The sequence below is a fragment of the Mixophyes fleayi genome, chromosome 2 (genome assembly GCF_038048845.1).
Source record: "Mixophyes fleayi isolate aMixFle1 chromosome 2, aMixFle1.hap1, whole genome shotgun sequence".
In the NCBI taxonomy this organism is placed as follows: Eukaryota; Metazoa; Chordata; class Amphibia; order Anura; family Limnodynastidae; genus Mixophyes; species Mixophyes fleayi.
This window is the reverse complement of record NC_134403.1, coordinates 19,230,696-19,256,538: the sequence shown is the minus strand read 5'-3', so window position 1 is coordinate 19,256,538 and position 25,843 is coordinate 19,230,696. Positions and strand designations below refer to the sequence as shown.

Genomic DNA, 25,843 nt, shown 5'->3' with positions numbered 1-25,843 from the left:
TATGTAGCAGGTTAGTGTGTGATTGGATGGTGATGTCACACAGTAAGCGCAGTCACCCAGTCTATGTAGCAGGTTAGTGTGTGATTGGATGGTGATGTCACACAATGAGCGCAGTCACAGTCTATGTAGCAGGTTAGTGTGTGATTGGATGGTGATGTCACACAGTGAGCGCAGTAACACAGTCTATGTAGCAGGTTAGTGTGTGATTGGATGGTGATGTCACAGCGCAGTCACACAGTCTATGTAGCAGGTTAGTGTGTGATTGGATGGTGATGTCACACAGTGAGCGCAGTCACACAGTCTATGTAGCAGGTTAGTGTGTGATTGGATGGTGATGTCACACAGTGAGCACAGTCACACGGTCTATGTAGCAGGTTAGTGTGTGATTGGATGGTGATGTCACACAGTGAGCGCAGTCACACAGTCTATTTAGCAGGTTAGTGTGTGATTGGATGGTGATGTCACACAGTGAGCGCAGTCACACAGTCTATGTAGCAGGTTAGTGTGTGATTGGATGATGATGTCACTCAGTGAGCGCAGTCACACAGTCTATGTAGCAGGTTAGTGTGTGATTGGATGGTGATGTCACACAGTGAGCGCAGTCACACAGTCTATGTAGCAGGTTAGTGTGTGATTGGATGGTGATGTCACAGCGCAGTCACACAGTCTATGTAGCAGGTTAGTGTGTGATTGGATGGTGATGTCACACAGTGAGCGCAGTCACACAGTCTATGTAGCAGGTTAGTGTGTGATTGGATGGTGATGTCACACAATGAGCGCAGTCACACAGTCTATGTAGCAGGTTAGTGTGTGATTGGATGGTGATGTCACACAGTGAGCGCAGTCACACAGTCTATGTAGCAGGTTAGTGTGTGATTGGATGGTGATGTCACACAGTGAGCGCAGTCACACAGTCTATGTAGCAGGTTAGTGTGTGATTGGATGGTGATGTCACACAGTGAGCGCAGTCACACAGTCTATGTAGCAGGTTAGTGTGTGATTGGATGGTGATGTCACAGCGCAGTCACACAGTCTATGTAGCAGGTTAGTGTGTGATTGGATGGTGATGTCACAGCGCAGTCACACAGTCTATGTAGCAGGTTAGTGTGTGATTGGATGGTGATGTCACACAGTGAGCGCAGTCACATAGTCTATGTAGCAGGTTAGTGTGTGATTGGATGGTGATGTCACACAGTGAGCGCAGTCACACAGTCTATGTAGCAGGTTAGTGTGTGATTGGATGGTGATGTCACAGCGCAGTCACACAGTCTATGTAGCAGGTTAGTGTGTGATTGGATGGTGATGTCACACAGTGAGCGCAGTCACATAGTCTATGTAGCAGGTTAGTGTGTGATTGGATGGTGATGTCACACAGTGAGCGCAGTCACACAGTCTATGTAGCAGGTTAGTGTGTGATTGGATGGTGATGTCACAGCACAGTCACACAGTCTATGTAACAGGTTAGTGTGTGATTGGATGGTGATGTCACACAGTGAGCGCAGTCACACGGTCTATGTAGCAGGTTAGTGTGTGATTGGATGATGATGTCACATCACAGTCACACAGTCTATGTAGCAGGTTAGTGTGTGATTGGATGGTGATGTCACACAGTGAGCGCAGTCACACAGTCTATGTAGCAGGTTAGTGTGTGATTGGATGGTGATGTCACACAGTGAGCGCAGTCACACGGTCTATGTAGCAGGTTAGTGTGTGATTGGATGGTGATGTCACACAGTGAGCGCAGTCACACAGTCTATGAAGCAGGTTAGTGTGTGATTGGATGGTGATGTCACAGCGCAGTCACACAGTCTATGTAGCAGGTTAGTGTGTGATTGGATGGTGATGTCACACAGTGAGCGCAGTCACACGGTCTATGTAGCAGGTTAGTGTGTGATTGGATGGTGATGTCACACAGTGAGCGCAGTCACACAGTCTATTTAGCAGGTTAGTGTGTGATTGGATGGTGATGTCACACAGTGAGCGCAGTCACACAGTCTATGTTGCAAGTTATGTAGCTGATGTAGATGTTGTTGCAGTATTTAAGAGCTAAACTCTTCCTAAGAAAAGTGTGACAGAATGGAGCGCCTATGCCACCTTGTCTTTTGTTGCTGGGAACCGGCTGGGCTTAATTTGCCACAATTCCCTTCCGTTATCCCAAAAGTGGCCTCTTGCCGCAGTAGAAGGGACTTACACGAGCTGCCACCACTGGACTCCTATACCGGCATCCAGAACCGGGTTTCTTCTGGGTAACTGAAGCTGCTAGCGTATCTCGTTGCTGGTGTACCTGGGCTGGTACCCCTGACTTCTTACTATAGATCAGGGAAACTGTGAATGGATCCCCCCTGGCCTATCACCCTGACCAGGGCTGTGTGGGTAGCAGGCAGAGCGGTGGTACTGGAGAGCTTGGGTCTAAACCTCAGAGACAGCCGGAGAACGGATTAGATTTTTGGTCTAATCTGCAGGTCACAGGAATACAGCAATATTGAAGATGTTTATTTGCTCTCACACTGGTTAGTGGTACCAGTGATCAGGTCAGATGTTGAAATCAGAAGAACAAGTTTCAAATACAAACTAGTGCCTTTTATACAGTTCAGACACAGGCTATTTTTAGCATCAGGATGTACTCTATTTACACAAACATGGTTTTACATGCATTGGAAAGCTAACAATATTTAAACTTATATGTGAAATTCTAGAAATGATGTATCTGGTTTTCAGATGCATAGAATCCAGGAGTCAATCTTAATTAAAAGTTCCTGACTTTCATGGGGCCTTTCTTCAGACCATACGGAATACATATTCACACAGAACAACAAAAAAACAAAAACAAGCCAGTTTCCCACATCACAATACACAAAAGGCTTTGTAAACAAAGGCTCATTGTATCTGATATATACATCAGAAATAGGCATATCCTATAGCAAGGTTAAACAAGAGACTAATTTCTTCCCTTGGTCTCAGAAATTAAAGATTTCCCTGTATCAAAACATACACTATTTTTAAAATAAGCGCATTGGCAATTTATATAAATCAGCGCCCTGCGCTATTTCCTTTAAATAAATTCATACCAAAAGTTATTTATCAGTGATCCAGTCACAAAAAATAATTGTGTGCCCCTGTGCAGACTGGGACATATGGCACACCCTCTGCAACCTTACTAAAAAAAACACCTTGACAGTGACTTGTCTATGTGTTATTTACTGAATGAGAGCAGGGTGGTGGGATGGAGACAAGCAGGAAGAGACAGACGGAGTTTTCATGGGAATCATCGTGGCAGTGCAGAGTATTTCAGGAGTCGAGTGTATGGAAAGGAGGCCACGGGCTGAGCGTTATTAGTGGAAATAGCATGGTTCTCCAACAGTACAGAGCGAGTCTCCCGTCACACCGATGCAGGAAAACTGTGGTGTCGAATGCAATAAATAATAACATAAAGTTCACATATCCAAAATATTTAATTGTATTACAATCCGTTCTTTTCTTGAGCATTAGAGACGTCTCTCAGCTTCCCGGCATCATAGTATGTATTAGTGTCCCATAGAATTGATTGAAGGCTCAACGCCACTGTGTCAGATCTTCTCTGCTACTGGGGGGACTATAGGAGAGGTCCTGCTGGGAGCCTGCTTAATACATGGTGGGGGGTCGCAGGGGAGGAGCCCTTAGGTAACATCATTGGGGAGAGAAAGTTGTTAGATACACACTAGTGTTTCACAGCAAAAGATCTTTGTAAACCTCCCAAGCAGCTGCTATATAGGTATTTTCCAGCCTGTTACAAGAATATACTTTTTTTTTAAATCATTGTTTCCATAAACATATCTTTTGGCATGAAGGATTTTGTTTTCCACAATATTTCCCTGTCTCTCTTGTGTCTCTGTTGTTTTAACTTTCCAGATATGGGGGCTGCCTGCAGAATGACCTGGGAAACCGCTCATTAAAGGCCCCCTGGTGGGGATTGATTGGATGACGGGGAAGAGGGGCAGGATGTGGAATCATTGAGGCATTTATTTATTTTCGTTCTTTTTTTTTTTTCTAATCAAAGTAGAATACATCCCTCTGTTATGTGACAGACCCTGCAAGAGCGGACAGGTTGCTTGTTAGGAGAAGTCTTTGTTGGCAAAGAAAATTTTACAGTCGTTGTCTAGTCTCCAGGAATTCCCGGGAGACTCCCAAATTTTCCCCGCACTCCTGGTAGAGCAGTGCACCCTTCTTTTGTGAAGGACTTGATGATGCAATTCACAGGAAACAGGGTCATCCTAGCCCCTCCCCCACCATGTGATACCGCGCCCACGAGGCATTGCGCAGGGGGGTGGGCCAGGATGACACAATCGCATGTCCACGCCTCCCACATTCGACACCAGGATCTCCCTGAGGGTCCTCCTATAATGTTGGCTTAAAGTGGACATTCCACCTACAAACCGTGGAGGCAGCCATTTTTATGGGCTGAAACTATATTTGTATGTGCATTATGCCTCAAGTCAGGGGTTACTAGTGACTGCACTTTTATTAATGCTGGTTCAGTCCATAAAATTAGTGCTTCTACTATATGTGGGCGTTGGGTAGACCAGCCATGCTAATTACTGCTGGTGGGTGTGGTTAAATCCTACTTGCCCACTCACGGAATGCCTGCGGACCCCACAACATGGGCGTCCTTAAATCAGAGTAGCCCACTCCCCCAAATCCCGCCTCTCCTTCTGGTAATTAGGGCGGGGCGCAGCCTTAACAACAAGGGGCCTGATTCATTAAGGATCTTAACTTGAGAAACTTCTTATTTCAGTCTCCTGGACAAAACCATGTTACAATGCAAGGGGTGCAAATTAGTTTTCTGTTTTGCACATAAGTTAAAGGAATGGAAGGAAACCTCAGCACCGACACTTGCTACATGCAGGGAGGATAGAAATAAAGTGAGTGTAGAAGACTGAACTTCTTTAAGAGCCAAAACAATACTTTATGTAATACATGCAAAACTTTATCGATAGACATTTATTTCTACATCTAACACAAGGTCAATAACATATATTAATGTACTTTCTTAACAGACTGTTTTTTCATGTAGCACACAAATAGTTGATAGCTTATTTGTACACTGACATTTAAAGTTGATATTTGTGTACTACATGAAAAAACAGTCAGTATTTAACTTATGTGCAAGACAGAATACTAATTTGCACCCCTTGCATTGTAACATGGTTTTGTCCAGGAGACTGAAATAAGAAGTTTCTCAAGTTAAGATCCTTAATGAATCGGGCCCAAGATGCGTATCCTCAGGCCTCGCATTGTCACTCCCACCCATCTTTACTCTTTGAACCTCTCGTAGAGGGAAGGTCTATAAGTATTCAAGTATGGATTAAATCCCTGTCCTAGTTACCAATATTTTAAAATTATTTCCAGGAACGCCCGACTGCTGTCAGCACATCTAGGCCCCTTCCCCGCCGTACCGTCTTGGTAGTCATTGCAGAACTACAATGTCCATCATGTCATGTTATAATCCAGTTGGAGAAACCTGTTTCTTTGTATTTTAAATACTTCACCTTCCATTAATATTCTAAAGTCCGGAAAATAAGAATGGATGGTGAGAATTGCGTTTAACAGGAAAAAGGGAATTTTACTGTGCAGTAAATATTGGAAAATATGGACAACTGCAAGGACATAAAGATAATATGGACACATCTCTAAATGTAGGGACAGTTGGCACCTATGCCTTGTACCAATGGGACTAAAGTGAAATATTCTCTATTCAGCCCTAGAAGGGGTGAGTCGGGCAGATAAGGTGCCTTTTGTGGCCGTTGCCATGGTTACCATTTCATGCCAGAGAGATGGCAAAGGATGTAAAGTCAGGAGAGAAAAGCAATTCCTTGTGTCATCTCAGGACACTCCGCCGTGGCGTTTGTTGTGTTTGACATGATTGGGCGCCGAGAGAACAAGTTGGTTAATGAAACCTTTTTCCTTGTTTTGTCAGGCTGAAAATCATCACTGTCAATGGCAGATTGTTTGTTTACAAAGAGAACATAATTAAGAAAGAAGTGGGTTTGATTTGTATTCATGTCCTGTTCATCGTGTCTCTGATTTAGTTTTCCTGTTTTATATCCTTGTATAATTGTTTTTGTATTTATTGGTTTGTGATGTGTTGTTGTTTTGTTTTTTGCAATTGTTTAGGGTAATAATCAGGGGCAGGCTGGGCTGGGGGGCATCTACCTGCCCATAGGGGGCTACCTTGAGCTGGGTCACTGGGCCATCTGCATTTTTTTACCTTTAAATTGTTCCTAATAGGCTACTGAGTTGAGTCTTGCTCCCCAGGTTAAAATATGTCATCCCTCCCCTGGTAATAATCATATAATGAGTTACTCTTGATGTTGGGATACAGTGTTAAACGTTTTGATCAAAATATGAACCAATATATCATGTTTTTTATTTGCTAGACAAATAGCTGTCTATTTGTTTTGTATTCATATAGGGCATTTATTTTGCCATGCAGCTGGTACCATATATAATATGGGATTAACCGAGCGCGGGCTTATTTCTTCTCGGATAGTAGACAGGACTTTGTTTGGGCAACTGCATTGGACTGTTAGCGCTCCTGTTTCCACAGTGTGACGGGAAATTTGTAGAACATAGGTAAAGGCACTTGTCTGTTCTAGTCTGCACCCTTGCACATTTGTAGCTTTTCACAAAAGGTTTTTATTAAGTTTTTAGTAAAAGAATATGGAACAAACATAGCAGTTACCACAGAGTACAGTGCATAATGTAGATCCAAAAAATCAGTCAGAACTGCCCATAAACCATCAAAACACATTTGTAGCTTTTAATGTGTTTAGCATGTTGAAGGTATTTGTGTTTAATACACTTGAATAGGTGTTTATTGGCTTTGATCGGTATATTTCTGATATCAGAATGTGCCGCTGGTTAGGATATTTTTGAAAGCTGCTGCGATTCCTTTAGAAAGAGGAGTCCAGTCCCCCTATCCTGCCTTGTTTTTGAACATAATTTGTCTGTCTTGTAACAATCACAGGAGCCTAGGCAGACTGCTGTGTAATAAAGAGGAAGTCATTTAACTGCAACTTCCTATTTACTGATCAACTCCAAGCTCCTGAACTGCCAAGTTTGGTGAAAGACAGGTGAATAATATTGGCTCCCAACATTTCAGTGTAAATAGAAACAGGGACACCCCTTCCCCCATGAAAAGGGGACCTGGACTAGAGATGGGCGGGCTCGGTTTCTTGAAAACCGAACCCACCCGAACTTCGGGGTTCCAAAACCCGGCTCGGTACTTTCGTGCTTATTCAGATACCAAAACAAAGCAAAACGTCATTGTAAAGTGATCGGATCTCGGTTCTCGCGAGTTTTGGAATCAATAAATACCGCCCTGCACAGCGATCTAGCGCCATTTGAGAGAGGGACAGAGAAGGGGTAGGACAGAGTATAGAGCAGTTGGGCAGACAAACTGATAGAATTGAAACAGGAGGGTGGTAGCAGTGTTAGAGGAAAGCTCCATTGCTACTTGTCATTGCTGAAATCCAAATATATTCGTCCTTGCAGGCTTTTATTCTGAATTTGCACCAAAAAGTGTAGGGTGTTATATACACCCAAAAACAAGAGCTCCATTGCTGAATGTGTCATTGCTGAATGTGTCATTGCTGAAATACAAATATAATCTACAAGTCCCTGCAGGCTTTTTTCTGAATTTGCACTAAGTGTAGGGTCCAATATACACCCAAAGAGAAGAGCCAGGGGCAGGCTGGGCTGGGGGACAGGGGGGCATTTTTTCCCTTTAATATAGACTGCTGAGTCGAGTCTTGCCCCCTGGGCTGATATTTGCCAGCCTTCCCCTGAGAAGAGCTGCGTTGGTAATTTTGTCATTGCTGAAATACTAATATACTAGTCCTTGCAGACTTTTTTTCTGAATTTGCACCAAAAACTGTAGGGTCATACTGGGTTTGCTGGGAATTACAATGACTCTTTTTAGTGCATTGTCTGGCACCCTGGATGGGTGTGTGTCTGATCCCGCGTCCCGGGGGGGTCAACACTCGTTGCCATGTATTAGCTGTAGAATTACCTCACTTATCCAAGAAACAGGTGGAGCGATAAAATGAACCCTAACTGGTTTCATAATCCAAGGACAATTCCATCTTGCCCCACTTTTCTTTTCTGCCACTGCTGTGTGCCAATGTGCCCTAGATGTGCTAGGAACTGCCGTGTGTTTGAGTCATTGCTCTGTCACTTACCATCCAGCCAGGTCGCTGCAGTATTTGTCCGAAAGTGTATGAAAATAATATTGTGACCTGTGAGGTGGTCAAAATTGACTGCAAATGACTTTAAATTAGTGTTAGTGAGGTTAATAATGTAGGATCAAAAAAAGAGCAAAATTATGTGATTTTTAGCAATTTTTCTTAAAAAATACAGATCCAAAACCAAAACACACAAGGGTGGTTTTTCCAAAACCAAAACCAAAACACGAAGCTAATCCAGATCCCAAACCAAAACCGCTTCACGGGGGTCAATGAGCATCTCTAACCTGGACACACTTCTGAAACATTAGGCCGACCCCAAAACCTCTCCCCTCCCTTGGTGACAACTATCCGTTGCTGATGGACTCCGTTCACCATTGATTTGGTGCAGAGAGGTTGTGAAGGGGACATACCTACTAACATGCACAGAAAATGGGTACAAATATCCCCAATACGGCAGGACAGTCCCTTAGAATCAGAGACAGTTGGGAGGTATGACATGTAACTATAGTAGTGTCTGTGCCTATTAGTCTTATACTCTATATAGTGCTGACATAATGGGCAGCGCTGTACAGCGAGGTGATCACAATACAAATAAATTACATGACACAGAAGATAAAGTTGACCCTGCTCATATGAGTTTACAATCTAAGAGGTGTGAGATGCAATCATTGCATAAGATAGCAAAATAATACGTCTTTGTTTTTTTCTCTCCCTCTCCCAGTAGCATTGTGCTTTTATACAGTAACATCTTACATGTCCTTACATTTCCCAAGGGTGTGCGTCTTTCAAATATATAGTGTTTGGATCTGTCTCCAGCTCCTTTTCCGTAAAGTGACATTGGTTCGACGATAGGGAGGTAAAAACATACTTGCCAACTTATCCTTGTTGGCTTCACGGAGATCCCCGGGGAGGTTGGCGTGTAGGGGCAGGGCTTGACGAATCGCATCATTATGGCCCCGCATTTTGGCAGGGCTAAGATGCCGCAATATTTGCATTATTCAACCCCCCCCCCCCCCCCCCCCCCACACACACACACTTATCTATTGCAGGGGCGAGGACCGGAAGGTCTCCCAGAAATGCGGGAGTCTCCCAGACATTCCTGGAGAGTAGGCAACTATGCATAAAGAAAAGCAGCTACTGAATCTCTACGGACTGCAGTGTCTTTTACATTTCTGTCTCCATTACTGAAGTCATGTTGTCTTACCTGTCAGTCTTTGATTAAATCTTGGTCTCCATGAAAATGGCCACCTGCATAGGCACCAGTACATGGACATAGGACACAATTTCTGAACCCTGTCATCATGCCACAGATGGTGAAGCCAACCACGTCTTGTACTGGCTCAGTATCAGGGAGAATACCAGACTCTTCAGGGAGTGAGGGAGATCACCCCTATTTCAGGGAGTCTCCCTGACATTCAGGGAGAGTTGGCAAGTATGGGTAATAATTATCACTCACCAGGAGAAAGGCATTTCTCTGTCTCAGAGAACTGTCAGTAACTTCAAGTGTGTCTGAGATGTACGTGCAGCCTGTCAGACCGGAGCACAGGACACGGGCAGCGGAGCGCATGACACGGGCACCGGAGTACAGGACACAGCCTCACATCCTTTCATATAACTAGAGATGTCTTCACAGGACGGTGCCCGCTGTGCCCTCTCCTCAAACCGCATATAAACCACTTCATCTTTCTTCTAGTCTAACAGATGTAACTCCACCAAAGCTAAGAGATAGACAGAGCACAACTTGACCTTCAGCTCTTTCATAATTGTACATACTGCTCAGTAATCTATGGGAGCGCACAGGCGCACAGCCTGGTTATTCTCTTCAGACCCAACAGACTGCTATGTGTAATTTGGTCATTTGTTTTACTGTTGACTGTTACCCAAATGTCTTCCTGATTATTTTCCCCCAAAAAGCAGGTGCCAATTGTTTGGCCTCCTGTCACCGGATTGCCATCCCGATTAACCGTTCCATGGGAGAGTGATAAATATTTGCTCAGCAGGAATTCTGGGATCTGTATTCAGAGTATTGAATAGTTTAACTCTTTCAGTGCCTACAGAAGGACAGTGTCACTTGGTGGTGCTGTGTTTGTGCGCTGTTTGCAATCCTTATCCATTCAGATAGATTCTGAATCTTTAATATCCCAGAGAGCAGCTTTGTGTCCGTATCACAGGCCAGCTAGTGATAAATAACTCATACATGCCAACTCTCCCGGAAAGTCCGGAAGACTCACAAAATTCGGGTCAGTCTCCCGGGCAAGCTGGCATTTCTCCCGCATCCCAATCTGACACCGAGAATCGCGTTGACGCGATTCTCAGTGAATCACGCCATTTTGGAGGGCGGGAGGGGGCAGGACGAGGCCATTTGCGTCATTTTGGCCCCGCCCCCGCAACGGAAATTACTTTTCGCGGGGGGCGGGGCCATAATGACGCGATTGGCCTCGTCACGCCCCCTCCCGCCCTCTAGTCACGCCCCCTCTCCCGGAAACAAGTTTCAAGTTTCCGGGAGTTGGTAAGTATAAAATAACTGCCGGAGAGGTATAGGTGCCTCGTGCCTCAGTGATGTCACTAGTGAGTTATTGTATTCTCATGAATATTGGTTCATCCCACAAAATGTCAAACGGTTTGTCGCGGTTATCCGGCCACGCCAATTTAGCTCTCCCGGCTCTGGGCTGACGGCCAGTACCGCTATGATAGAGCTCATGCTGCCTGGCGGTCGGTTGGAGCGCCCGTATTGGTCGGTGTATTCCCACGTTTAGTACAAATCCTGACAAATTTAAAAAACAAAACAAAAAAAACACAAAGAAAATTCCCCCTTATGATTCTGGTTATATCTGTGATGAGCCCGCACAAGTTGTCCTGGTCTTCACATAATCCTATACTTGGCTACTCTCGGCAAGTGTAGTCCGGGAGAGGGGCGTGACTAGAGGGCGGGAGGGGGCAGGGTGCGGCCAAACGCGCCATTTTGGCACCGCCCACTACGACGGAAATGTCGTTTTGTCTCGGGGGCGTGGCCAAAATGACACGAATCACCACAAATCGCGCCATTTAAGCTAGGCAGTTGCGGGATGCGGGAGACTTGCCTGCTCTCCCGAGAGTCTGTGAGACCGACTCGAATTTCGGGAGTCTCCCGGACATTCCAGGAGGGTTGGCAAGTATGCATAATCCTAGCAAGGACAAACACTTTACTCTCCCAAATGTGTTTCACAGAGCCCGGTAATAGCCGTTGCAGCATCCATATTATGCTGAGCACAGTATTTTATACACATAAATATCTCCCAAGCACTCAGCCAGGGACCTTCTATCTGGTGGCTGAAGCTGTAAAAGCTCCGCAGCCGTAGGATGACGCAGCCTAAGCTCCTCCCTCTCTCCATCACAGCGTCCATTATTCCTTCCTTGTTACTTAGTGTTATTTTCTGATTGTGACACAGGGCTGACGCTGAAACGATCTCTCACCAGCACTTTTGTATTGTTCGTTCTATATGCTGCAAGCTGGCAAAACAAAGTGAAAATATCATTTGAGAGGAAAGCAGATGGGAAGGAAGGATCCCTCGTCTGTGCTGGATGGGGGAACGTTCCTGCAAGTGCTGGTGTCAGCATTTTTTGCGTTTTGCAAATTTTACATATTTGAATATCGGATGTGGTGACACTTTTTACGGTTTCTGAAAGTGTGTAAAAAGTGCAGCACATGGAGCATTTAACAAGGTTATTAAAGTGATTGCATTGGGTGGGGCCATTTCTAACACACACAAAGTGGAGGCAGCCATCTTGAATGATGCGCTAATATTTCTTAGCTGACTGGACTGCTAGGATGAAGCTCTAGGAGAAGGCTAGTTGTGGTCTTTGCATTTAGCACCTCGTCTTTTCCCGAAGAGCTGAACATGCTCATTATACATGCACACGCAGCTTCTGACACACATGACATCATTACACTAGAGATGCTCGGGCTCTGTTTTCTGAAAACCGAGCCCACCCAAACTTAGGGGATCAGAGTAGGCTCGCTTCTTTCCCGCGTCCGCTGATCTGAATCGAGGCAAAACGTCACTGTTGCATTGTCGGATCTCGCAGGTTTTGGATTCCATAAGTACCTCCATCCACAGGAGATCCAGCACCATTGCTCACACAGAAACAGGGGTAGTAGTGTTCTTGTCACTTGACAAAAATTTACTGGAAATGACTGGAAATTAATGTTTTTGAGGTTAATAATATTTGTAACAATAAAAGAGCCAAATTATGTGATTTTAGCAAAAAAAATAGGGAACCAAAACACACAAGGGCTGTTTTGCCAAAACCAAAACACAATGTTGATCCAGATCCAGATCCAGAACCAAAACACGGGGGTCAGTGAACATCTCTACATTAAACCATGAAAATAAAGATTACTCACTTCACTGACATACGAGGTACTCTGATCTCAGCACCAGACATGGCTACCTAAGCGCCACATCCTTTCATGTAACTAGTCACTTCATAGTCAATTCATCATCATCATCATCATCATTTACTTATATAGCGCCAACATATTCCGTAGCGTCAATTGATAAGCTGCATCCAGGGGTTTAACTAATACTTAGGGGCTCCGTAGAATTTTTTATTTTATTTTTTCATTTAAGGGTTCTGCTTTCAGGGCCTTATACTTCCCCTCACTTATCATAACAAGCCGGTCACTGCCTTCTCTCCCTCTTCCGCGGTGCCCACTCAGCTCCCCACTAAGCTGAATGAATTATTTTCTTGTTATGCTCGCTGTTGAATACGGACACCTCAGAGGGGAGAGGTGCCCATAGTAGTATGAGTGTTGGCTACACAAGGCCCTACAACTGAGGGACTCTTATGAGCCCCCCTTAGCCGTCAGGCCCTGTAGTGGCTGCTACCTGATGGATAAGTCTGTGTCTGCAGTATATTGAATAAAATGAATGTTTGTTTTGTCCACAAATTAGGTGACACAATCTTGCTGTGCATTGCTAGTTTGATCAAATACACTGATAGGTGACCAGGAAGGTCCCACACTTGGATAACAACCCATTGTTTCATGACCAAGAGATAAAGATGTAACGATGGTCTCAGTTGAGATCATAAGCTCCCAAAATGTGCAGTCAATAAGGTTTTTATCCATCGAGCAACCCACCAAACTTTTGTACAACCAGAACAGATCACTCTACTTATCTGACAATGGAATCACCATTCCTGGTGCCTACTGAGGAACGTAATTTTTATTGACTGTCTCTGTTTTATCAGGCATGGAAGAAGCGTTGGTTCATCCTGAGAAGTGGACGCATGAGTGGAGATCCCGATGTCCTGGAATATTACAAGAATGACCACTCCAAGAAACCCATCCGGGTGATCAACCTGGGCTGCTGTGAACAGGTGGACTCCGGGCTGACCTTCAACAAGAAGGAGCTGCAGGACAGCTACGTCTTCGACATAAAGACCAGCGACCGGACCTTCTACCTGGTGGCGGAAACAGAAGAAGAAATGAACAAGTGGGTCCGGTGCATATGTCAGATCTGTGGCTTTAACCAGTCGGAAGAGGGAGCAGGTATGTCGTCACATTTCTTTTTTGAACCTATGCCCCTTGACTCTAATATGTCCTGTTGACCTCACTAGCATGTGATTGACCTATGTGATTTCTCCTAAATCTGAGTATAAGCGGGTTTAAGTTTCAGTGCCTGGGAAATGGCAGCATATTTCTGGTTACTGGTTATTTTCTAAAGTTGTCAGTACATCTTTGCAGAACATGTGCACTCATGAAATAGTCACCATTGTCTTTTTCCTGCCCAACTTGAGCGCATGTCAAAGTCACTGTGCCCTAAATCTCGTGGTATCTGAAGTAGTTTTTCATTTTTCAGAAACGCTTTCCTTTCCACACTCCTTCTCTGTCTTAAGCACAATTAATCTCCCCCCTAAAACACTCTTTTAATGGGACCACTAGAAATGGCTTAATGTCGCCTCCAGATCTGACAGTGTGACAAAATAATTTTATTTTTGCCTAAACTTTAAAAACTGACACTTGTTCCATCATAGGGCAACAAAATTGATGAAGGATATGGAGTCATTAAGTTATGAGGAAAGGTTAGCCGGTTTACTTTAGAAAAGAGGTGTCTAAGAGGAGATATGATTACTATGTACAAATACATTAGGGGTCAATACAGAGAACTTTCATGGGAACTTTTCACCCCAAGGACTATACACAGGACACACAGTCACCCCCTAAGGTTAGAGGAGAGTAAATTTCACAACCAGCAAAGGAAGGGGTTCTTTACAGTAAGGGCAGTCAAGATATGGAATTCACTGCCAGGGAAGGTTGTGATGGCAGATTCAATAGATATGTTTAAGAAAGGGTTAGACAAATTTTTAGCTGAAAAATGTATCCAGGGATACGACCGTTAATTAAAATGAAGGATAGTAGTGGATATAGGGTAAAAATAGGACTGCAATATTCGGTCTGGGGGGATTTTCACAATTGAAACAGATTGGTGGTTGCTTAATCTGGATCAATTTCAAATATAAGTGCAGGATCGCAGGAGATCCAAAATAGGTTGAACTTGATGGACTGGTGTCTTTTTTTTTCAACCTCATCAACTATGTTACTATGTTATGTTGCCTAGAAGATACATAATTGTGTTTATTTCAGGTGTCCTTGTTGTACGCTTTCTGGTGGGTTCTATATGATATTTCAATCGAACATACATGTTTGTATATGTTGATCCATGTAAAGATTAATTTATTTGATGACTCTACTGAGTGATTGAACAATGGTTGTTTTTAAGAGTCCACAGATCTATTTTGGCTCCTAGATTGAACGCCAAACTTGACGTGCCCCGTTATAGACTGTAATTTTCAGTCTTTTGTGGCGTTTTTTGTTTATTTTTAGATAAGGTGAGATATTGCAAGGTAAGCGACATGTGCCTCCGTCTCGGACTACTTTGATGTTAAAGTCTTGTAGTTATTTAATGATGGGCTCTTAGTGGTAACGGCTGTCACTTGTACTTTATGCCACAGAATATTGGGCTGATTTGATCGTTCTGAGAGGTGTTCTCTTTTCACAGCTTGTTGCAATTAATATACAGGTCACTGCTTCCCATTAGCTGGGAGGGCAAAAATGCTGTTATCTCCGCTGTGTGATGAATACCGTATAATCATCATTTCACCCCTGTTTTGTATACTGTGCAGTATGTGATGAGTTATACACGATTTGTGCAGTTAAAGGAGCAAAACATACTGCACTTATTGGTAATAATTATCATTTATTTAGCACCAACATATTCCACAAGGCAGAGCAGTGACGGTTATTAACATTCTGTTTATAATTCTAGTGCAGTGACACTACCCTGCGGTGACTCTTGTGGTGCATATCTCTATAGAAATATAGACTTTGGCGGTAGAGAACAACCGACAGGTTTATACAGTTTGCGTTTTGGGTGTGTTGTTTTTTTTGTTTTGTGTTATTGTGGGTTAGTTTTTGTTTTAATATTTTTGAAACCAAAAGAAAAACAAAAAAAACCACACACCCAAAAAGATAGACTGTATAGACCCTGTTGGGTCTTCTCCATCCAGTAGTGCTTTGCCCCCATATTTCGGATCTATCCAAGGAATTATTGACAACGTCATCGCTACTCCTGACTTATGTTGTCACCAGTAACTTTTTCCCACCCTTCTTGTGGACATCTATTAAATCACCCCCCCCCCCTCCTCTTGCCCAGTGGTGTCTGTAATACTGCCTTGAGACCCTCGTTTCCCCATCCCGGTACTCCAACCTTTTTTCCGGCTGATCATTCCCAAATCAGCAGTCACCCTTGTACCATTGTATCTTCAGTGGTCCTTTACTACCTCTTTTACCATGTTGAGGATAACTGTTTAATCACCCATTCCCCCTGCCCCATGGTATCTCCTGTAGCCCCTTGTCACCCTTTTCTCACCAATCATGTGAGTAGCTGCTTAATCAATGGCCACACCCGCCCCATGGTATATCTCTCAGTGCTCAGTGTCCGAACTGTCGTAAGGACAGTTCCCAAGTCAGTACTCCACCCTATCCCGTGGTGTCGCTGGTAGTCATAGGAAACATCTTTTTTTATTTTTTATTTTTTACCTGTTCTTGCTCTTCTCTGTTCCCTGTTCTTGCAGCTTTGTTGTCTTCTAGCTTCTGGAAAGTTGGGGTCCTGTTTTGAAAATATGCAGCAATTATATTATAATGCTAAATGTCAACAAATCCTGAATGATTAGGTTCCAAAACACAACAGTCCATTATGGCCAGATAAAACTACCCCATAGCACAGGTATATGTAGGCAATAAAATATGTGACAATTGTTGTCAAAGAGCTATAATCAAATATAAACCTCTATCAGCCCCACTTGACTAATATTTAGCATTCTAATGACCCTAGAACCACAGAGACCATCCTCATAACCGTCACACAATACAAAGATTATGCCCCCCCAAAGCTGCTCTATTTTTTTAAATCGTCCCCTCAACCACTTCATCAGCCCCGTTCAGCCTCTTCACGTGTCCCTTTAACATTGTTACATGCCCCCATTAGCCTCTTCACCTACCCCTCTTAGCCTCTTTACCTGCCCCTTTAGCATTGTTACCAGCCCCTCCGCCCCCAGACATTAGGATTCTCCTGTTGTTCCTGGGCAGCAGTCTTCTCTCTAGCGATTGCTGCCTGTCAGTGAGGCCACGGGCGCTTCTTACTGTGGTCACGTGAGGTGTGGAAGTCCTGATCTCACGTGACCACAGTAAGCAGCTCCCGCGGCCACACTGACAGGCACCTAGCCGCGATTGCTGCCAGACTGTCATGTTATAGTGACAGTCGGGCCGCCCCCCTTAGCAAAGGGACGGTCCCGATGATTACAGCCCCGTCGCTGCCATAATAAAAAAAAAAAGAAATGGCAGAGAAAAAAAATTAATCTTGGCGACGCTGCACCCCCCAGTTTCCAGTGCCCCAGGCTGCAGCCTGATCAGCCTATTGGTTGATCAGGCCCTGTCTGTGGGTGCCCGTGTGGGCACGGTGCGGAGGGCGTTAAAGACGTCACTCATCCAGTGTTCTAGGCACCCCTAACCCATTGGTACACTGCTGCGGGTATCATGGTCTATGCTCTTCTACTGCTGTAAATGAGTGATTTTTATTGGTCACGTGAATGAAGTTTGGTCGGCGTTGAGGAGAAAACATCCAATCTCTGCCTTTACCTAATACTGCAGCTGACAATTAATTTATTTATGTAACATCGGACCTGTATGTCCTCATCAGTGTTGGGTTATAACCAAGATCAGCTACCCAACTGTATTAATATATACAGAAAGTATCTTTAAACATCAAGAACATCCAAGTAAAGATCAATTTACAGAAGTGACCCAGGGTAAGAATGAGACCTCCTCTATCAGTATTCATGGAATATATCTCTACTGAGCTGCTCTTTCTTCCCATTATGAAATATACATTGATCTGTTACTGCGTGGGCATGGTTTCCTTATATAATGCTTAAAAACTATTATAAGAAAACTCTATTTGCTAGAAATAGGGAAAACATATAATCTTTAATAAAGAGATTATCCCTAAACCTTTTGATTCTGTTCCCAGCTTCTTGTTCTTAAGAATTAGCAATTTCTCGGAGAGGACAATGCGCCTTCTCTTTCCCGGATTGCAGTCACACGTGAAATTGTCATACTTCCCATGCATGTGCTGGGGCCCTCTATGTGGTGTTTCATTAAATCTGCCCTTGACCAGCCATGTGTGGGACATATAACTTGAGAAATGACTTATAACCTGTCTGTGTCACTGGCTTACCAGTAATAGTGTGCAAGCTGTAACTGGTATATACAAGTGATTAACTTACATACGTAAATCCTTCCATGCTTATAAAGCGAACGCTTCTTAACCCTTCCAATGTCATAGAGACCTTACAGCAGTGAGGGGCAACGTGGGATAGCTGGAGAGCCACCTTCAAAGGGTCCGCACAGAGGAAGGAGAGGAGCCTCCTCCTCCGGGTGTGCCGCGTGACCTCCCTGCACCGCTCCCTGCCTCCTCCGTCGGGGTATGCCGCGTGACCTCCCTGCACCGCGCCCTGTCTCCTCCGTCGGGGTATGCAGCGTGACCTACCTGCACCGTGCCCTGCCTCCTCCGTCGGGGTATGCCGCGTGACCACCCTGCACCGCTCCCTGCCTCCTCCTCTGGGTATGCAGCGTGACCTCCCTGCACCGCTCCCTGCCTCCTCCGTCGGGGTATGTCGCGTGACCTCCCTGCACCGCGCCCTGCCTCCTCCGTCGGGGTATGCCGCGTGACCTTCCTGCACTGCTCCCTACCTCCTCCGTCGGGGTATGCCGCGTGACCTCCCTGCACCGCGCCCTGTCTCCTCCGTCGGGGTATGCAGCGTGACCTACCTGCACCGCGCCCTGCCTCCTCCGTCGGGGTATGCCGCGTGACCTCCCTGCACCGCGCCCTGCCTCCTCCGTCAGGGTATGCAGCGTGACCTACCTGCACCGCGCCCTGTCTCCTCCGTCGGGGTATGCCGCGTGACCTCCCTGCACCGCGCCCTGTCTCCTCCGTCGGGGTATGCCGCGTGACCTCCCTGCACCGTGCCCTGCCTCCTCCGTCGGGGTATGCCGCGTGACCTCCCTGCACCGTGCCCTGTCTCCTCCGTCGGGGTATGCCACGTGACCTCCCTGCACCGCGCCCTGCCTCCTCTGTCGGGGTATGCCGCGTGACCTCCCTGCACCGTGCCCTGCCTCCTCTGTCGGGGTATGCCGCGTGACCTCCCTGCACCGTGCCCTGTCTCCTCCGTCGGGGTATGCCGCGTGACCTCCCTGCACCGTGCCCTGTCTCCTCCGTCGGGGTATGCCGCGTGACCTCCCTGCACCGCGCCCTGCCTCCTCCGTCGGGGTATGCCGCGTGACCTCCCTGCACCGCGCCCTGTCTCCTCCGTCGGGGTATGCCGCGTGACCTCCCTGCACCGTGCCCTGCCTCCTCCGTCGGGGTATGCCGCGTGACCTCCCTGCACCGCGCCCTGCCTCCTCCGTCGGGGTATGCAGCGTGACCTACCTGCACCGCGCCCTGCCTCCTCCGTCGGGGTATGCCGCGTGACCTCCCTGCACCGCGCCCTGCCTCCTCCGTCGGGGTATGCAGCGTGACCTACCTGCACCGCGCCCTGCCTCCTCCGTCGGGGTATGCAGCGTGACCTACCTGCACCGGGCCCTGCCTCCTCCGTCGGGGTATGCAGCGTGACCTACCTGCACCGTGCCCTGCCTCCTCCGTCGGGGTATGCCGCGTGACCTCCCTGCACCGCGCCCTGCCTCCTCCGTCGGGGTATGCCGCGTGACCTCCCTGCACCGCGCCCTGTCTCCTCCGTCGGGGTATGCAGCGTGACCTACCTGCACCGTGCCCTGCCTCCTCCGTCGGGGTATGCCGCGTGACCTCCCTGCACCGTGCCCTGCCTCCTCCGTCGGGGTATGCCGCGTGACCTCCCTGCACCGCTCCCTGCCTCCTCCGTCGGGGTATGTCGCGTGACCTCCCTGCACCGCGCCCTGCCTCCTCCGTCGGGGTATGCCGCGTGACCTTCCTGCACTGCTCCCTACCTCCTCCGTCGGGGTATGCCGCGTGACCTCCCTGCACCGCGCCCTGTCTCCTCCGTCGGGGTATGCAGCGTGACCTACCTGCACCGCGCCCTGCCTCCTCCGTCGGGGTATGCCGCGTGACCTCCCTGCACCGCGCCCTGCCTCCTCCGTCAGGGTATGCAGCGTGACCTACCTGCACCGCACCCTGTCTCCTCCGTCGGGGTATGCCGCGTGACCTCCCTGCACCGCGCCCTGTCTCCTCCGTCGGGGTATGCCGCGTGACCTCCCTGCACCGTGCCCTGCCTCCTCCGTCGGGGTATGCCGCGTGACCTCCCTGCACCGTGCCCTGTCTCCTCCGTCGGGGTATGCCGCGTGACCTCCCTGCACCGTGCCCTGCCTCCTCCGTCGGGGTATGCCGCGTGACCTCCCTGCACCGTGCCCTGCCTCCTCCGTCGGGGTATGCCGCGTGACCTCCCTGCACCGTGCCCTGTCTCCTCCGTCGGGGTATGCAGCGTGACCTACCTGCACCGTGCCCTGCCTCCTCTGTCGGGGTATGCCACGTGACCTCCCTGCACCGCGCCCTGCCTCCTCCGTCGGGGTATGCCGCGTGACCTCCCTGCACCGTGCCCTGCCTCCTCCGTCGGGGTATGCCGCGTGACCTCCCTGCACCGTGCCCTGTCTCCTCCGTCGGGGTATGCAGCGTGACCTACCTGCACCGTGCCCTGCCTCCTCTGTCGGGGTATGCCACGTGACCTCCCTGCACCGCGCCCTGCCTCCTCCGTCGGGGTATGCCGCGTGACCTCCCTGCACCGTGCCCTGCCTCCTCTGTCGGGGTATGCCGCGTGACCTCCCTGCACCGTGCCCTGTCTCCTCCGTCGGGGTATGCCGCGTGACCTCCCTGCACCGCGCCCTGTCTCCTCCGTCGGGGTATGCCGCGTGACCTCCCTGCACCGTGCCCTGCCTCCTCCGTCGGGGTATGCCGCGTGACCTCCCTGCACCGCGCCCTGCCTCCTCCGTCGGGGTATGCAGCGTGACCTACCTGCACCGCGCCCTGCCTCCTCCGTCGGGGTATGCCGCGTGACCTCCCTGCACCGCGCCCTGCCTCCTCCGTCGGGGTATGCCGCGTGACCTCCCTGCACCGCGCCCTGCCTCCTCCGTCGGGGTATGCAGCGTGACCTACCTGCACCGCGCCCTGCCTCCTCCGTCGGGGTATGCAGCGTGACCTACCTGCACCGGGCCCTGCCTCCTCCGTCGGGGTATGCAGCGTGACCTACCTGCACCGTGCCCTGCCTCCTCCGTCGGGGTATGCAGCGTGACCTACCTGCACCGTGCCCTGCCTCCTCCGTCGGGGTATGCCGCGTGACCTCCCTGCACCGCGCCCTGCCTCCTCCGTCGGGGTATGCCGCGTGACCTCCCTGCACCGCGCCCTGTCTCCTCCGTCGGGGTATGCCGCGTGACCTCCCTGCACCGCGCCCTGCCTCCTCCGTCGGGGTATGCAGCGTGACCTACCTGCACCGCGCCCTGCCTCCTCCGTCGGGGTATGCAGCGTGACCTACCTGCACCGCGCCCTGCCTCCTCCGTCGGGGTATGCAGCGTGACCTACCTGCACCGCGCCCTGCCTCCTCCGTCGGGGTATGCAGCGTGACCTACCTGCACCGGGCCCTGCCTCCTCCGTCGGGGTATGCAGCGTGACCTCCCTGCACCGTGCCCTGTCTCCTCCGTCGGGGTATGCCGCGTGACCTCCCTGCACCGTGCCCTGTCTCCTCCGTCGGGGTATGCCGCGTGACCTCCCTGCACCGCGCCCTGCCTCCTCCGTCGGGGTATGCCGCGTGACCTCCCTGCACCGCGCCCTGTCTCCTCCGTCGGGGTATGCCGCGTGACCTCCCTGCACCGTGCCCTGCCTCCTCCGTCGGGGTATGCCGCGTGACCTCCCTGCACCGCGCCCTGCCTCCTCCGTCGGGGTATGCAGCGTGACCTACCTGCACCGCGCCCTGCCTCCTCCGTCGGGGTATGCCGCGTGACCTCCCTGCACCGCGCCCTGCCTCCTCCGTCGGGGTATGCAGCGTGACCTACCTGCACCGCGCCCTGCCTCCTCCGTCGGGGTATGCAGCGTGACCTACCTGCACCGGGCCCTGCCTCCTCCGTCGGGGTATGCAGCGTGACCTACCTGCACCGTGCCCTGCCTCCTCCGTCGGGGTATGCCGCGTGACCTCCCTGCACCGCGCCCTGCCTCCTCCGTCGGGGTATGCCGCGTGACCTCCCTGCACCGCGCCCTGTCTCCTCCGTCGGGGTATGCAGCGTGACCTACCTGCACCGTGCCCTGCCTCCTCCGTCGGGGTATGCCGCGTGACCTCCCTGCACCGTGCCCTGCCTCCTCCGTCGGGGTATGCCGCGTGACCTCCCTGCACCGCGCCCTGTCTCCTCTGTCGGGGTATGCAGCGTGACCTACCTGCACCGCGCCCTGCCTCCTCCGTCGGGGTATGCCGCGTGACCTCCCTGCACCGCGCCCTGCCTCCTCCGCCTCCTCCGGGTATGCCACGTGACCTCCCTGCACCGCGCCCTGCCTCCTCCGCCTCCTCCGGGTATGCCACGTCACCTCCCTGCACCGCGCCCTGCCTCCTCCGTCGGGGTATGCAGCGTGACCTACCTGCACCGTGCCCTGCCTCCTCCGTCGGGGTATGCCGCGTGACCTCCCTGCACCGCGCCCTGCCTCCTCCGTCGGGGTATGCCGCGTGACCTCCCTGCACCGCGCCCTGTCTCCTCCGTCGGGGTATGCAGCGTGACCTACCTGCACCGTGCCCTGCCTCCTCCGTCGGGGTATGCCGCGTGACCTCCCTGCACCGCGCCCTGTCTCCTCCGTCGGGGTATGCAGCGTGACCTACCTGCACCGCGCCCTGCCTCCTCCGTCGGGGTATGCCGCGTGACCTCCCTGCACCGCGCCCTGCCTCCTCCGCCTCCTCCGGGTATGCCACGTGACCTCCCTGCACCGCGCCCTGCCTCCTCCGCCTCCTCCGGGTATGCCACGTCACCTCCCTGCACCGCGCCCTGCCTCCTCCGGGTATGCCGCGTGACCTCCTAAGATCAGGAGCAGCCGGTTGGAGACCCACAAGCAAAGGCTCAGCCTATTGTCCAACGCTGCGCTACAGAAACATGGGCTATTTATTCTGTCTCTCTGAGTCAATTGCTGCCCTGTTTATCATCATTTCCCTCATCGTGGAGATAATAAAGGAGTTATCACCTGTATGTATCAAAAATAATCTCTGAATCAGCCAATATACAAAATATTTTTTGCATATTTAAATAGACTTTAATCGTTTTAGTGTGTGTTTGTTTTCTTTTAAAATTGTATTTATTTTAAAAATTAACTTTATATTTTTTAAACATTTGCATTTCTAAGATGAAAATATTGCTTTTAACACTTTTTTATTCACTCAATACCATCCTGAGAACCTGTAGGCTCCCTATGCATAAGCCTTCGGTGGTGACCCTTAACGGCGGTGGCATTGTCGCCCTTTCGCCAGCAAAAACACCCCCTTTTACCGACAGTTTGGTCTCTTTGCCCGTTGATGAATAGGGGACTTAATCTAAAATATATTCAGTCCTGATAAACTCTTGAAACATTTACACATATATATATATGCAAATGTTATTAAAATCTCTTTTACATTAGCCAACTAGTAGATTAAGTTTACTGGCCCTTTAAATACCCCCCATCACCTCTTTAGAGAGGATTCTGCAGTGTTGGATTAAGACATAGTAGATGATAAGTGTATTTATCACAGAAATGGTTCTTTACACGGCATAAATCCCTTTCCAGTTTAACTTGTCATTCCTTTCAAGCGATCTTCTGTAAATATTTAAAGACTGTTAATCCAGATAGAGCTGAGATACGAAAACATCTTCACATGTTTTTATTGGTGGCTTTCGAGGAGATCTAAATAAAAGAAAAAGTTTGGGCTTGTTTGAGCCAACTCAAAATTCTACCTCCCAAGAGAAAATACAGCATAGCAGCAAATATCTCCTATTGTGAATACAAATCCAGACCTCTGTTCTCACAGTGCTTAATCTGCATCATGCATCTTACATGTCTCCGGGGCCGCAGGGAGAGAACTGGGGTAACATGATTGAATGTTCTCTGTACAGCGCTGCATAATGCGGTGGCGCTATATCAACTATAATAATTGATAAATAAAGTATTACTTTCTGTAGCGGGAAGTTCTACTTACCAGAGAGAGTATTAAACCGTGCTGGAGCAAGTGAGGGCACCTTTTGACCTGGGGGGGGCAAATACAAACAAGTGGTCTTCTACCAACATGCCGCACCGGGACAATGGGCGTGATGGAAACCATGAGGGTGTGTTTTGTCTAATGTGGGTGTGGCGTTAAATAGCCAATGAAATATAAGACAAATTGTTATGTCAAAGAACAGTTATCAAATATGACAGCTGCCAGCTCCTTCTGACTACTATTCAGTGCAGAGATTATTCTAGTGACTGATATACAGTACACTGAGCATTCTAGTGACTGCTGTACAGTACACTGAGCATTCTGGTGACTGATATACAGTGTGCTGACATTCTAGTGACCGATGTACAGTGCGCTGATATTCTAGTGACTGGTGTACAGTACACTGAGCATTCTAGTGACTGATGTATAGTGCGCTGAGCATTCTAGTGACTGCTGTACAGTGCGCTGAGCATTCTAGTGACTGATGTATAGTGCGCTGAGCATTCTAGTGACTGATGTACAGTGCGCTGAGCATTCTAGTGACTGCTGTACAGTACACTGAGCATTCTGGTGACTGGTATACAGTGTGCTGACATTCTAGTGACTGATGCACAGTGCGCTGACATTCTAGTGACTGATGTACAGTACACTGAGCATTCTAGTGACTGATGTAAAGTGCGCTGACATTCTAGTGACTGATGTACAGTGCGCTGACATTCTAGTGACTGATGTACAGTGTACTGAGCAGTCTAGTGACTGATGTACATTGCGCTGAGCATTCTAGTGACTGATGTACAGTGCGCTGAGCATTCTAGTGACCGATGTACAGCGCACTGGGCATTCTAGTGACTGATGTACAGTGCGCTGAGCAGCATTCTAGTGACTGGTGTACAGTGCGCTGAGCAGCATTCTAGTGACCGCTGTACAGTGCGCTGAGCATTCTAGTGACTGGTGTACAGTGCTCCGAGCATTCTAGTGACTGATGTACATTGCGCTGAGCATTCTAGTGACTGATGCACAGCATCCTGAGCATTCTAGGGACTGACGCACAGTATCCTGAGCATTCTAGGGACTGATGCACAGCATCCTGAGCATTCTAGGGACTGACGCACAGTATCCTGAGCATTTTAGTGACTGATGTACAGTATCCTGAGCATTCTAGTGACGTACAGTGTGCTGAGAATTTTAGTGGCTGATGTACATTGTGCTGAGCATTTTAGTGACTGATGCACAGTATTCTGAGCATTCTAGGGACTGATGCACAGTATCCTGGGCATTCTAGGGACTGATGCACAGTATCCTGAGCATTCTAGGGACTGATGCACAGTATCCTGAGCATTCTAGGGACTGATGCACAGTATCCTGAGCATTCTAGGGACTGATGCACACAGTATCCTGAGCATTCTAGGCAGTGCCGTAACTAGACATTTTAGTGCCCTGGGCGAGACAGGGCACCGGCGCCCCCCATCTAAGTGGGAGTGTCAATAGTCTAGTGGGCGTGGTCAACCTACTGTGGGGGCGTGGCTAGCGCTTTACAAGTTCTAAACCGCACTGAAACCCCTCCCTCCCCATTCTTCACGGTCTGGCTTTGTAAGGATCTTTATGTAATAAGCCTCCATAGAATCAAAGTACTTTAAATGCAGCTGTCACTAGCTGTATAAAAAATGAATTGTTTTTTTAAATAAAACTCACTGAAACAAATTAAAACATAATTGTAACGGTACCATCTGTATCACACGTCCCCTTCATCCCACTGTGCCCTCCATCACAGTTTCTCCTTTATCACACCGTGCCATGGAGCCATCTTTATCACATTGTGCCCCCTTATCACCATCACACGAAATTATTATTAT

At 48.8% G+C, this 25,843-nt stretch overlaps 1 protein-coding gene across 1 annotated transcript in view; it reads left to right on the top strand.

Annotated features, from left to right (window-relative positions):
- Window positions 1-25,843, top strand: part of GAB2 (GRB2 associated binding protein 2) — a 145,704-nt gene that overhangs the window by 72,412 nt on the left and 47,449 nt on the right. Inside the window, exon 2 of the mRNA XM_075198617.1 lies at window positions 13,455-13,755. Coding sequence (XP_075054718.1) covers window positions 13,455-13,755 — 301 coding nt within the window. The remainder of the gene's footprint in view (window positions 1-13,454; window positions 13,756-25,843) is intronic.